The following is a 15,755-nucleotide window of genomic DNA, read 5'->3' as shown; positions in this document are numbered from 1 at the left end:
AGAATAGTTGTTCGATACAACATTATAAGATCTTCGGGATGGGCTCCCCACCAGGTGCCGGTAATTGTACGGAGAAAGTTTATTCTTTGTTGGCATTTTTTACTCAGATACCTAATATGGGCCCCCCAAGTACATTTGGAGTCGAACCAGACCCCAAGATACTTGAATGACATAGCATGAGTGATCGGTTTACCCAAAAGTTGAAGCTTTGGTTTTGCTGGTCTATGCTTCCTAGAAAAAACCACCATCTCTGTTTTCTCCGTGGAGAATTCGATCCCTAGCCCAATGGCCCAGGTTGAAAAATTGTTCAAAGTATCTTGTAAGGGTCCTTGCAGGTCGGATTCGTTTGATCCTACGACAGACACCACTCCATCATCTGCAAGTTGTCTTAGGCTGCAATTTTGTGTAAGGCAATTGTCAATGTCGCTTACGTAGAAGTTGTACAAAAGGGGGCTTAAACATGAGCCCTGGGGGAGTCCCATGTAAGAGACCCGACTTACTGCCGAATCTCCGTGAGAAAAGTTCAAATGTTTCTCACAAAGCAAGTTATATAACATATTATTCAATAGAGGCGGCAGACCCCGAGAGTGTAATTTGTCTGACAAAACCTCTATTGAAACAGAATCAAAGGCCCCCTTTATGTCCAAGAATACTGATGCCATTTGTTTTTTTTCGGCGTAAGCCATTTGAATTTCTGAAGAAAGCAACGCAAGACAATCATTCGTCCCCTTGCCCCTGCGGAACCCATATTGTGTATCTGAGAGTAGGCCATTCGTTTCAACCCAACGATCAAGGCGAAATAAGATCATTTTCTCCAACAATTTCCGTATACAAGACAGCATTGCTATTGGGCGGTACGAATTGAAGTCGGACGCGGGTTTTCCGAGTTTTTTAATAGCTATAACTCGCACTTGTCTCCAATCATCTGGAACAATATTATGCTCCAGAAACTGATTGAATAAATTCAACAAGCGATGTTTCGCCACATCAGGGAGATTTTTCAGCAAGTTGAACTTAATTCTATCCGATCCCGGAGCAGAATTGTTACAAGAAAGGAGAGCAAGAGAGAATTCTACCATCGAAAACTCGGAATCAAGATCGTACCTATCTTGTGGTATACCTCGAACAATTTTTTGCACAGGTGCGGAATCAGGACAAACCTTCCGTGCAAAATTAAAAATCCATCGATGTGAATATTCCTCGCTTTCATTCGATGAAGAGCGATTTCTCATGTTTCGAGCCACTTTCCATAATTTTTTCATTGACGTTTCTCGTGATAAACCTCCCACGAAATTTCGCCAATAAGCACGTTTTTTCCCTTTGATCAAATTTTTGAACTGATTCTCAAGGGCTAAATACGTTTGAAAATTTTCAGGGGTTCCACGTTTCCGAAAAGCTTTAAATGCATTCGATTTATCCTGATAAAGCTTGGAACATTGGCTATCCCACCATGGATTGGGAGGCCTTCGACGAATAGTGGAGCCTGGGATGGGTTTCGTTTGAGCGCGAACCGCGCTGTCATATATCAAACGAGAAATGAAGTTATACTCCTCCAATGGAGGCAAACCATCTCTGGAATTGATGGCTAGAGCAATCGCGTCCGCATATTTTTTCCAGTCAATGTGTCTTGTGAGGTCATATGCCATGTTTATAGATTCAGAAGAATTCGAACCAATGGTGATGGAAATTTTGATTGGCAAGTGATCACTACCGTTGGGGTCCTGGATTACATTCCACTTGCAATCTAACGATAGTGAATTCGAGCAAAGCGAGAGGTCAAGAGCACTTGGTTTAGCAGGAGGTTTAGGTACACGTGTTGTTTCCCCAGTGTTCAAAACGGTCATATTGAAGCTGTTACAAAGGTCATATATCAACAATGAACGATTGTCATCGTACTGTTCCCCCCAGGCAGTTCCGTGAGAGTTGAAGTCTCCCAATATCAATCGTGGCTCAGGAAGGAGTGAGCACATGTCAGCAAGTTGCTTGCGGCAAACCGCAGCTCTCGGAGGCCAATACAAGCTGACAATACAGAGGTCTTTGCCTCTGATGTTTGCATGACAAGCAACAGCTTCGATCCCTCCAATAGGTGGAAGGTCAATTCGAAAAAATGAGTGGCACTTATTGATCCCCAATAGCACCCCTCCGTATCTGTCATCACGGTCCAAGCGTATAATATTAAAATCGTGGAAAGAGAGATCATTTTGAGAATGTGATTGTCCTTATATCCTTATATTTTCCTTTTCCTTTTCCTTCGCGAGAAATTAAATCCCTTCTTACTAACAATAGAATAAGGTGAAATGTAAATACATGTTAGATATAAGATAGGCTTAAGAATTGAGTATGATGTATGTGAGTGCGAATGTGAGTGTGAACATTGTCAACATATCGTTATATCCCTTCCTTTTCCTGAAAAAAATGTCACCCTTCTAAACTCGAGCAAACCGCGAGTAATCGGTTCTCTACTTCATTAACACTAGAATTAATGAAAAATGATTATATATACTTGTAACAATACAGATAGGAGTTCGGCTCCTTTAAACTTATGTAACTGAGCCTGTAAAAATAAACGATTCAATAAAAAAAAAAAAAAAAAAAAACTGCATGTGGTGCAGTCCTAGCGCAAACCCATGACGGAGTAGAATTACCAATCGCGTATGCCAGTAAAGCTTTCACTAAAGGAGAAGCTAACAAATCGACAATAGAACAGGAATTGACAATTGACAGCAATTCACTGGGCCATTACTTTTTTCAGGCCATACTTATACGGCAGAAAATTCACTGTGAAAACAGATCACAGACCATTGGTTTATCTGTTTTCAATGAAAAATCCGTCATCAAAACTCACAAGAATGAGACTTGACCTAGAAGAGTTCAATTTTGAGGTACAATACGTACAGGGAAAACTGAATGTTGCAGCAGATGCACTATCAAGAGTTAATATAAATTCAGAAACGCTGAAATCAATTAACATTTTAGCGGTACAGACAAGAGGAATGACCAGAAAGTTGAACGAGAATAAAAATGAAACTGAAAAACGAACCACTGTTGTCGGAAGCAATGAGCCTGATCAACTCAAAGCATACGAAGCAGTCGAATTAAACGAATGGTATAACTTACCAAAACTCCAATTCGGACGCGTATTGGAGAAAAACGGAACAAACGCTAGCGAGAACATAGATAACCAAGTGAGTCATGAATTTAAGTGCGCACTAACAAAGAAATCAGGTACAAAAGAATTAATGTCGACAAGAATTAAAATTGCAAGCAATAATGAAGAAAACCTAGGGAATGTACTGAAACAAGTAGAAAATATGGCCAAGAAATTGAGAATTAGTGCGATAGCTCTAGCGTTATCAAGCATTATATTCCAAATATGCAATGTACAGCTTTTCAAGAAAAGCTGTAATGACGTGCTAAAAGACTTGCAAATAATATTGTGCAAATAATATTGCCCTGTGCAACGAGGGCACCACTAGTACCTTCCGCCGAGAGGGTCGAGAGTCCATCATCGACTTGACTTTCTGCAGTCCTTCGTTAATGACGAAAATGAGGTGGAGGGTATGTGAAGGATACACCCACAGTGATCATCAAGCCATCCGTTATACCATTGGCCAACTAAACTCCGTGGCAGTACGGATAAATAGGACATGCCCGCGCAGGTGGAAGACAAAAACCTTTGACAAGGACCTTTTCATCGAAGCACTACGCGTGGAAAGCGACGTCTTGAACATGAACGCGGATGAACTGACGGAAACGCTAGCAACAGCATGTGATATAACAATGCCAAGAAAAAGGGAACCCAGGTATAAGCGACCTCCAGCCTATTGGTGGAGCGAGGCACTTGGCGTGCTTCGGGCCAACTGCCTTAGCGCCAGAAGACGTTTCCAACGGTCAAGCATAGACACCAGAGAAGAGCGGAGAGTGGAATTCAGAGAGGCTAGATCCACTCTTAAACGGGCGATTAAGCGGAGCAAATCTAATTGCTTCAGGGAGTTATGTCGGGACGTGGACGTCAATCCATGGGGCAATGCTTACCGAATGGTGATGGCGAAGCTCAGGGGCCCAACGACACCTTCCGAAATGTGTCCCGAAAAATTAAAAATTATCATGGAAGGGTTATTTCCGCAGCACGACCCAACGACCTGGCCACCCACGCCATATGGAGAGGATGAGGATAGCATCGAACGCAGAGATGTGACGAACGATGAGCTAGTTGCAGTTATCAAACGCCTAAAAACGAAGAAAGCGCCTGGCCCAGATGGAATCCCCAACGTAGCTTTGAAAGCGGCAGTCCTAGCATTCCCTGATATGTTCAGGACAGCCATGCAGAAGTGTCTAGACGAATGCTACTTTCCGGATCGATGGAAGGTACAACAGCTAGTACTACTGCCCAAGCCAGGAAAGACGCCGGGTGGTCCAGCATCGTATAGACCCATATGCCTGTTGGACACTCTTGGGAAACTTTTGGAGAGAATCATCCTTAATAGGCTGACGGAATGCACGGAGGGAGTTCGTGGACTGTCCGATAATCAATTCGGATTTCGGAAAGGGAGATCCACGGTAGATGCCATTCGCATAGTGGTCGAAAGAGCCAACAGAGCATCCAAACAGAAGCTCAGAGGAAATCGATACTGCGCAGTGATAACGATCGACGTTAAGAACGCGTTCAATAGTGCCAGCTGGGAGGCCATCGCGACTGCGCTCCACACGATGAAAGTCCCAGACTACCTGTGTAGAATACTGAGAAGCTACTTCGAGAACCGTGTGCTGGTGTACGAGACAAACACGGGCCAGGCGCAGATTAAAACTACGGCGGGAGTTCCGCAGGGCTCTATCCTGGGCCCATCGCTCTGGAACAGTATGTACGATGGTGTACTAAAACTGAATCTGCCCAGAGGTGTGGAGATCATTGGCTTCGCGGATGACATCGTTATTCTCGCGACAGGGGAATCTTTGGAACGGGTCGAAATGCTCGCGACCGAGTCGATAGACATGATCGGAAGGTGGATGCAAAGTGTGAAACTGCAGATAGCCCACCATAAGACGGAAATGCTGATTGTCAGCAACCGCAGGGCGGTGCAACGTGCAGAAATCACAATTGGAGAGCACTCGATAACCTCGAAGCGAGACCTAAAATACCTGGGGGTGCAGATCGACGATCGACTGAACTTCAACAGTCACGTCGACTACGCTTGTAAAAAAGCAACGAAGGCAATCAATGCACTGACACGAATCATGCCCAATAACTTTGGCCCAAGCAGCAGCAAGAGGCACCTCTTGGCTAGTGTCTCCTCATCGACACTACGTTACGGTGGTCCAGCCTGGATCGCGGCGTTAGAAACTCAGCGGAACACGAAGAGGCTGAATAGTACGTACCGGCTCATGGCGATGCGAGTCGCGAGTGCGTACAGAACCGTGTCAACAGAAGCGGTCTACGTCATAGCCAGGTTGGTCCCCATAGACATCATCTTGGCGGAGGACAGCGAGTGCTATAGGAGGAGGGGAACCAGAGGAATCCGGAAGCTAATGAGGGCGGAGTCGATGGCTAGGTGGCAGCAAGAGTGGAGTGCCGCGCAAAACGGCAGGTGGACGCACAGGCTCATACCGACACTAATGGGCTGGGTGAACAGGAAACACGGAGAGGTAAATTTCCATCTAACGCAGTTTTTGTCTGGTCATGGCTGCTTCAGGCAGTATCTGCACCGGTTCGGACACGCAAGATCGCCTCTTTGTCCGGAGTGTGGAAATGTGGAGGAAACACCGGAACACATCGTATTCGAATGTCCCAGATTCACCACAGTGCGTGAGGGGCTGCCTACCCTTCATGCTGGGAACATCGTGGAGGAAATGTGTCGTGACGAGGGCACCTGGAACGCAGTAAACAGTGCAATCGTATATATCATGTCCGAGCTACAGCGGAAGTGGAGGACCGACCAGCATGCGGATAACGCCTGACCATAAGGAGTGAATAATCGAGACGGCTGTAGTACCGGATAGTCCCCCCCGAGAGCCGCCGTGACGGAGTGCGCGTCATGTTGGAGGGCACTACCTAATCGGCGCTCCGCTGGGAAGAGAAATCCTGCGAGGGTGACTGTGACGGGGCGCGCGTCAAGTTGGAGGGCGCTTCTTAATCGGTGCACGTCTCGACAGGTAACCGGATACTGCCACGGAGAAGAGCAAAAATGCCTGCCTGGCAACGCCTGATCGTGGCCTGGATGGAGAAACACTGCGAACGTTTCGAAGGAGCGAGCATCAAGGATGAAACCATGATCAAAATGGTGCATACCCCACGAGAGTAGCTGTGACGGAGTGCGCGTCATGTTGGAGGGCACTACCTAATCGGCGCTCCGCTGGGAGAGAAATCCTGCGAGGGTGACTGTGACGGGGCGCGCGTCAAGTGGAGGGCGCTTCCTAATCGGTGCACGTCTCGACAGGTAACCGGATACTGCCGCGGAGAACAGCAAAAATGCCTGCCTGGCAACGCCTGATCGTGGCCTGGATGGAGAAACACCGCGAAGGATGAAGCCGTGATCAAAATGGTGTATACCCCACGAGAGTAGCTGTGACGGAGTGCGCGTCATGTAGGAGGGCACTACCTAATCGGCACTCCGCTGGGAAGAGAAATCCTGCGAGGGTGATTGTGACGGGGCGCGCGTCAAGTTGGAGGGCGCTTCCTAATCGGTGCACGTCTCGACAGGTGAGAAATCCCGCGAGGGTGACTGTGACGGATTGCGCGTCAAGTTGGAGGGCAATTCCTAATCGGTACACGTCTCGACGGGTAAATGGATGCCTGCGAAGAGGACATAAGCGCAGTGGAATGAAAAGCGAATAGAGAGAAAAAATGTTGAGAAAAAGGGAAGGACAACGCTAGTCAGCGTTGAAAACTCGAAGAGTGCATGAGCATAGCCGCCCCCTGAAGTAGTCGCCTAGATGTGGTCCCAGGGGGAATAAGGCAACGAGTAGAGGGCTTGGTTTTTGTGGGTGCGATCCCCACTCGACGTCTGGGTTAACCCTTCCCAGATAAGGCTGGTAGAGCGTTCCTCACCTCTATAAAAAAAAAAAAAAAAAAAAACAATACAACACCTCACACGGACTTTGCTTATACTCCATACGAATTAATTTTTGGTACAAATGCTAACTTGCCCCAAAATTTGAAATCAGCTACATACATCGAACCAATATATAATATAGACCAATACCACAAAGAATTACAATATAAATTAAATCTTGCATCCAACACAGCTAAGGAAATAATAAACAGAGTTAGAAGTAAAAGAAACGAAGCACAGAACAAGATATCAAACCCCATAGAGGTCAATATTAATGATTTAGTTATGCTTACGAACGAAAACAGAAAAAAGTTGGATAAAATATACGATGGACCGTTTATAGTCAAAAACATAGACCATCCTAATGTAACAATTCAGGATGAGAAATTATTGAAAACACACACTGTACATAAAAATAGACTAATAATGTACAAGCACCACCTCACCTAAGGAGGAAGGGGTCATACATTTAATGTGAAAACATAAGCAATGTAAAAATATACTTTATTACACGTAATACATGAACAAGAACATTGTAAATAAAATCACACTTGAAATTATAATTTTTTAATCTACTTTTATGGTTCAGCCAAAATAATAAATAAAATAAATACACAAAATAATTAAAAAGAAAAAAAGTTTCTGTTATTATATTTCACCTATTATACATTAAAATGCAGTACTCAATAAATAGGAAATTTTAATGTCACAAAGCTAAAAACTTATTTAAAAAACAAACAAAGCTAAAAACTTAAATTGTAAGGTCAGACGAACCCCCTAGTTAAATACGTACGATTAATTCCATGTCATTACATCAATCTCCAAAAGGGGGAAGGTGTAATATGACTACTAGACCACCCGCGCGATAATAAACAAAATTCTAAATTGTTCAATGCCCCTAAGACAATAAATCCCCCACGAAGACGCCGAGCAACGCAAGCATAAGTATTGTTCGACTACAAGCCTCTTTACTGGGCCAAGGGTCTGTTTATTATTTATGGTTGCGTAACTCGATGCGAACCAAGCGTGATTGTACATTTGCTTTCTTTCCGCTTTGCCGCTAGCCTCGGCAAGGCCACGAATAGTAAACACATGTGCAAGAACCCCACTGGGTGCCGGTCTTCCTTGTTATTAATTCTGGCATACGGAAGAGATGTTCCGCACATGGTTTTCTTTAGAGTGCGTCTGACCACGCCTAGAAATTATTATATGTAAAATAGCTAGGTACATAGAAAATAAGACAATTGAATAAAACCAAACGTGCGGCACTTGGGCCGCACAGTCGAGAAAGCTACACCAAACGTAGCAGTTAATTATCTCGATCCGAAAGACCAAAAAGTGACTTGCTTACAAAATGCATATACTCTTGATAGGCATCGTTCGAAGAAAATTCTAGAGTTTTGGAATCATTTTCAATGTTGGAAGCAGAACTAACGGTGCTAATTGGCGTTGAGCAGCTGCTACTGCTTTTACTGGTCGTAGAGAGGGTTTCGCTATTAACAGGTGTGGGTGTAACGTCCTGGACAAGTATGTTATCCTGCTGGGCTTCCCGGCCGGAAAGTGAGGAAGTGTCTACATTTTCGTTCGTCTCAATCCAGATGCAAGATACTCTGAACAACCTGTTCACGTGGGCCCTCAAGCTGGGTATTGAATTCTCTACGGAGAAAACTGAAATGGTCGTTTTTTCTAGGAAGCACGAACCCGCCCAATTCCAGCTTCACCTCTCCGGCAAAACGATCCAACACTCTATGTTTTTCAAATACCTGGGTGTATATTTTGATTCTAAATGTACCTGGGGGAAACACATTGCGTATTTGAAACAGAAATGCCAGCAAAGAATCAATTTTCTCCAAACAATAACCGGAACATGGTGGGGTGCCTATCCAGGAGACCTCATTCAGTTGTACAAAACAACGATATTGTCAGTGTTAGAATATGGCAGTTTTTGCTTCCGATCAGCTGCCAGGATTCATATTCTCAAGCTGGAGAGGATACAATATCGTTGCTTGCGTATAGCCATGGGGTGTTTGCATTCGACACATACGATGAGTCTCCAAGTTTTGGCAGGAGTACCCCCGCTTACTCTTCGGTTCACAGAATTATCCTACAGATTTCTCATCCGTTGCAAGATCATGAATCCATTGGTGATTGATAACTTCGAAAATCTACTCCAACTGACTTCTCAGTCAAGTTTTATGTCTTTATACCATGAGTACCTTACCCACGACGTGCACCCTTCACCAGGCATCTCCAACCAAGTTTGCTTCCCATACTTTTGCAATTCCTCTGTCATTTTTGATCTGTCCATGCAACAAAAAATCCATGGAATCCCAGATCATCTACGCTCAGATTCTATTCCGCCGATATTTTCGGCAGAATATGGGGGCATAGTTAGATCTGATAAAATGTTCCTTACTGACGGTTCATTCATAAACGGGTCCACTGGCTTTGGCATCTTCAATGAAAATTCCAGTGCCTCTTTCAAACTCAAAGATCCTTGTTCCGTGTATGTTGCTGAACTGGGTGCGATATACTACGCACTGGGGATCATTGAAACATTGCCCATCGACCACTATTTTATTTTTTCAGACAGTCCCAGCTCATTAGAGGCAATCCGCTCAATGAAGGTTGATAAACGCTCATCTTATTTCCTAACAAGAATAAGACAACTATTCAGTGTTTTAGTCGAAAAATTATTCAAGATTACCTTAGCATGGGTTCCCTCTCATTGCTCGATTCCGGGGAATGAGAAAACGGACTCGCTAGCTAAGGTGGGCGCTTTAGAAGGCACTCTTTTTGAAAGGCAAATTGCTTATAATGAATTTTTCCACATTCCTCGTCAGTATACGCTCGTAAGTTGGCAGCGCATGTGGAGATGAGTTCGGTCGTTGGTTACACACGATTATCCCTAAGGTCTCGACGAGGGCATGGTTCAAGGGATTGAATGTAGGTCGTGATTTCATTCGCGTGATATCTCGGCTTATGTCCAATCACTACAACCTAAACGCGCATCTCTATCGCATTGGGCTCGCAGCAAACAATCTTTGTGATTGTGGCGATGGCTACCACGACATCGAGCATGTTGTCTGGTCGTGTATCCGGTTCCATGCTGCTCGCTCTCAGCTCTCTAGAGCACTAAGAGCACAAGGCAGACAATCGGATATCCCCGTCCGGGATATCTTAGGTAGCCGTGATCCTGATCTTCTGCTTCATCTATACCTGTTCCTCAGAAACGCCGATGTCAACGTTTAATGATGTTTCCTTCGTTGTGTCCCCGTTTCATATCCCTCCTATCCGATCGATAAACTTTTACTTAGTCGCGGCAATACATACACACACTCTTTACAGATGCACGGGCCGAAGGTTGTGCAGTCCACTGATCATTCAACAAGAGCCAAAGGTTGTACCGCTCATGACAACTCTACACGAGCTGATGATTGCGCCGGTTAGTGACCATTCTATCCTGGATTCCTCGAGTCAAGAAGACGCACCACGCTAGATATGGGGTACATACTAGGGGGGCGTTGCTGATTAATGGTCAGCTGCATCCCAATAGGAAGTATCCCGTGTCGGGCTCAGGTACAGAGCATTGGAGACAGCAACATCACAATTACGAAAACACTTGTAATACTAACCTCGAGCCGACCGCGAGTAATCGGTTACATATTACTAACATAGATAATAAGAAAAACTGTCAAAATATTGAACTCCGGCCCTGTCAGGCTAACGCCATATGAGCCTTGATAAAAATATATATTTTGGAAAAAAAAACAGGAAGTGGGTTATATGTATGGTATAACCGCAAGGGTGACGTAGGACTATCGTTGATTTAGAGATCATTTGTTTGAAGTTGAATCTAAATCCATTCTGAATGAATGAATAAATGAATATTTGGGGGACTTCGAAAACGAGAGCGTTACGTTGGAGGCACAAGGTTTTATGCATCCAATATAGGATACGAAAAACCTTGTTCTGAAGAATAATCTTCAGAAGCTAACCTACTAACTGTACTTTATTGACAAATCACAAACCCAAATGTATTATATGGATATTTTATGGATATAAAACATTAAAATAAACTCTTTCGCTTGAATGTAATTTTCAATTCCAAGGGGAACTGGCAGATTATTTTCCAGCAACGATTAGATATTTCCACATTCTCCTCGATACTGGAAGCCCACCAGTGGTTAATACTAACTCGATAACCACCTGTTAATAGTACTTGATTGAAAAATATTTGGTCACAGTGTTAAATGGATAGAAAACATTCAAATAAACTCTTTCACATGAATGTATTTTTGAATTCCCAGAGGAACTGGCAGATTATTTTCCAGCAATGATTAGATCTTTCCGGAACTTTCTCGATGCTGAATGGCATCCAAACGGCAAGAATTCTGCGCTTGTATGTGTCGATCCTTCGCCGTCCACCTCCTCCAGCACGTTAGGCAACGATGTTGTCTTGTCGATGTCCTCACGAAAAATGAATGTGTCTCACCACCAGAATATCGCTTAAGTATGCTTTTTGTGTGTGATTGAATCGAGAGAAGGTGTGGTTTACGATGGCAATTTGGAAGGCAAACTAGAGGGGAATGAACTCTCTGAGCTCGGAACTTTCGGCGACTGAGCAATAATCGATTGCGGGCGCATACAATATTGGATACGGAAATATCCTACTGATGGGGAAGAATAATCTTCAGAAGCTATCCTGTTAATTGCGATTGATTGAAAAATCACAAAACCAAATGTATTTGGTCACAGTGTTACATGGATAGAAAACATTCAAATAAACTCTTTCACATGAATGTATTTTTAAATTCCCAGAGGAACTGGCAGATTATTTTCAGTAACGATCAGATATTTCCACATTTTCCTCGATACTGGAAGCCCACCAGTGGATAATGCTAATTCAATAACCATCTGTTAATAGCACTTGCTTGAAACATATTTGGTCACAGTGTTACATGGATAGAAAACATTCGAATAAACTCTTTCACATGAATGTATTTTTAAATTCCAAGAGGAACTAGCAGATTATTTTCAGTAACGATTAGATATTTCCACATTTTCCTCGATACTGGAAGCCCACCAGTGGTTAATGCTAACTCGATAACCATCTGTTAGGCTAGGCGCAAATTGAGAAGCGTATAGTGCTCGTAAGCGAACGCGAGACTACCAACACGACTCATACGTGCCACAAACGTAGCGTGGTGCAGCGCATATTGAGTCGCAGTTTGGTGTAAATAACATGCCACTCGCATTCAATGACTGATTAACACAGAGTTGCGCGATATATTTATTTACTAACACAATCACCCGACCAGTACAGGCATACAGTGTGAAACCCACGGCTCTATATGATTGTTCACCAACACAACTACCACAACCGGCATGACCAGCACGAGCAACTGTGGTTCAGCCACAGCGTCGCGCGAGTCGTGTCTCACGAGCGCTCCACCATCTCGCGTCATCTGGCCAATTTGCGCCCTTCTATCTGTTTTTATTAGCCACAAAAACAGGCGCTATATCGCGCCAAGTTACTCGCGCTATATGCGTCTCAATTTGCGCCTTGCCTTAATAGCACTTGATTGAAACATATTTGGTCACAGTGTTACATGGATAGAAAACATTAAAATAAACTCTTTCACATGAATGTATTTTTAAATTCCCAGAGGAACTGGCAGATTATTTTCAGTAACGATTAGATATTTCCACATTTTCCTCGATACTGGAAGCCCACCAGTGGTTAATACTGACTCGATAACCACCTGTCAATAGTACTTGATTGAAAAATATTTGGTCACAGTGTTACAAGAATAGAAAACATTCAAATAAACTCTTTCACATGAATGTATTTTTAAATTCCCAGAGGAACTGGCAGATTATTTTCCAGAAATGATTAGATCTTTCCGGAACTTTCTCGATGCTGAATGGCATCCAAACGGCAAGAATTCTGCGCGTGTATGTGTCGATCCTTCGCCGTCCACCTCCTCCAGCACGTTAGGCAACGATGTTGTCTTGTCGATGTCCTCACGAAAAATGAATGTGTCTCACCACCAGAATATCGCTTAAGTATGCTTTTTGTGTGTGATTGAATCGAGAGAAGGTGTGGTTTACGATGGCAATTTGGAAGGCAAACTAGAGGGGAATGAACTCTCTGAGCTCGGAACTTTTGGCGACTGAGCAATAATCGATTGCGGGCGCATACAATATTGGATACGGAAATATCCTACTGATGGGGAAGAATAATCTTCAGAAGCTATCCTGTTAATTGCGATTGATTGAAAAATCACAAAACCAAATGTATTTGGCCACAGTGTTACATGGATAGAAAACATTCAAATAATCTCTTTCACATGAATGTAATTTTAAATTCCCAGAGGAACTGGCAGATTATTTTCAGTAACGATTAGATATTTCCACATTTTCCTCGCTACTAGAAGCCCACCAGTGGTTAATACTAATTTGATAACCACCTGTTAATAGCACTTGATTGAAACATATTTGGTCACAGTGTTACATGGATAGAAAACATTCAAATAAACTCTTTCACATGAATGTATTTTTGAATTCCCAGAGGAACTGGCAGATTATTTTCCAGAAATGATTTGATCTTTCCGGATCTTTCTCAATGCTGAATGGCATCCAAACGGAAAGAATTCCGCGCGTGTATGTGTGTGTAGCTTCCCGGGGAACCGTTTGTGGCATCACTCTCCTCCTGATGGATTCCCTTCTGGCCTAGGGTGCACAAACAGGCTCTTGGTGACACCGTTCATCCGCGCTTTCATGATAAACGAAGAGCTTCACCACAACAGCGACAACATGCTCCAATCGCTGTTCAATTAGAACTGAGTGGATTTCCGAGCGGCGCTCGCTTATATACCGATTGGTGATTTCAATAGCCTGTTTTGAAAGCAATTTTAAGACTATTGAAACAAGTTTTTGGATAAAAAAGTAACAAGTATAGAACGCGTAGATATTTTATCTTTCGAATGATGTGTTTATCATACCATTTCGTTCAGTTGTTTAGGAGCTATTAACGCTCAAAATCTCGGTCTCCGGCGTAACGCTTTCGTTTTCGAAACTTTGATTTTACACCCCGGTATAGAAATGAAAGACGTAGTCCTACGTCAAAAAAAAATCCAGTTAGATGCGTGGTTGTTGTTAGTGTTGTTGTTGTTGATGACGTCTGCGTCGTTGAGTCTGGTGGGTTGATTGTTGTGCGTTGGTGTTGACTTACTGGGTTTTCCGAACATAGTGAGGTGAAGAATCTTCATCGAACACTATTTCAAAATCGGAAATATCCACCACTTGTTCTTCCGCGTATAATACAGGAGGTTGATAAGTTGCTGGTAACTGTGACTTTTTGGAGGGAGGTTGGTTGTTTTCGGGAGAAATTTCCTGACTGTGTTGATATGATGATGCTCGAGCATTCACACGCTTTGATTTTCGTCTAGTTTCAGTTTCACTTTTGTTGGTACTACGCGTCTCGAATTGGATTTTTTCTTGAAGTTTTTGAATGTAGTGTTTCATAGCAGAGTTTTGTTTTTCAAGCTGTTTGTTTGCTTGTTCATGCTCCTGGACTGTTTTAAGTAGGTTGTCAAATTCGTAGTTCTTTTCTGCTTGCACTTTGAGGATTACATCCATTTTCTGTTCCAACGCTTCACTTTGCTTAACTTTTTCGGTTAGGAGTGCAATTAGTTCATCTTTTTTCTTGTTTTCTTCGTGTAGTGAATCTAGTCTAGCCCGATCAAGGCGAGGTTGAGCGGCCACTTTAGAGTAGGTAGTGTGTCCAGTTGCTACACGTTTTCTAGCTTCATCAAACGAGAGATTGAGATCGATTTTTGTTTGGATGACAGCTTTTTCTTCTTTGTACTTTATACATTTACGACTGGACGGTCTGTGGTTTTCGTTACAATGGAGGCAATGAGAGTTTTCTTCGCATGATTCTCTTGCATCTTCATGTGTTTGGGAGCAATTGTAACATCTTATTGGGCCGGGACATTTGAGTGTGGGGTGACCATACTGATAACATTTGAAACAAAGCATCGGTTCTGGGTAATACGTCCGCGTTTCAATTCGTAGCAGACCAACTTTCACATGCTTAGGGTATGTTGATTGATTCATAGTCAGAACAAAAAGTGGCGTATTTTTTATATGTTTCACTGCTTTTACTCGTTGACTTTTCAACTCGCTCAGTAGTTCATCGTCGGTCATGTCAGCAATGTCCCAAGATGCGATAACACAGCAGCATGAGTTAAGCGTAGGGTGCAGCTTAATTTCGATCTCTGTCCCATCTGACAAGTGAGTGAGGTTGAGCAGCTCTTCGATCTGATTTGGTTTTCTTGTTTTAAGAATGTATTGTGTACCTTTTTCTGCTGTCCGTGCACTCTCGATCTGACCGACCTGTGCTCGAATGCTTTTTGCAATTAGAAGAGGTTTCTTTGGAAGTGGAGATTGGTTTTTGCCTGTCATAAGCAAAGTTGTTAATGCTCCAAACTCATTTTGATGGTTGTAGAGTTCAGGAAAACTTCTTCCGGGAGGTTCATCTGAACCGCCCTCGCTGGAAGAGGCCATATAGGCCTCGATACGGTGAGATCTAAAACACTGTGCGGTTGATTTCTTTAATCACGATTACACCGACTTTTTTTTATCGATTGTATGGGTTGTTTGCTTAGTATAGATTTCCAATTTTTTTGTTGCACTCAC

At 43.3% G+C, this 15,755-nt stretch overlaps 2 protein-coding genes across 5 annotated transcripts in view; both read right to left on the bottom strand.

The window, feature by feature from the left end:
• The window catches only part of LOC129762455 (uncharacterized), a 43,610-nt gene extending 28,847 nt beyond the window's left edge, over positions 1–14,763 (bottom strand). The window contains exon 1 of the mRNA XM_055760711.1: positions 14,287–14,763. Coding sequence (XP_055616686.1) covers positions 14,287–14,693 — 407 coding nt within the window. The 5' untranslated portion in view covers positions 14,694–14,763. The remainder of the gene's footprint in view (positions 1–14,286) is intronic.
• LOC129762448 (teneurin-a) overlaps positions 1–15,755 on the bottom strand; it is a 305,694-nt gene that overhangs the window by 258,472 nt on the left and 31,467 nt on the right. The gene's annotated exons all lie outside the window — the stretch shown is intronic.

Source organism: Toxorhynchites rutilus, chromosome 1 (assembly GCF_029784135.1).
Source record: "Toxorhynchites rutilus septentrionalis strain SRP chromosome 1, ASM2978413v1, whole genome shotgun sequence".
Taxonomy (NCBI): domain Eukaryota; kingdom Metazoa; phylum Arthropoda; class Insecta; order Diptera; family Culicidae; genus Toxorhynchites; species Toxorhynchites rutilus.
Note: the sequence above shows the minus strand (reverse complement) of the source record. Positions and strands in the feature narration are given on the sequence as shown.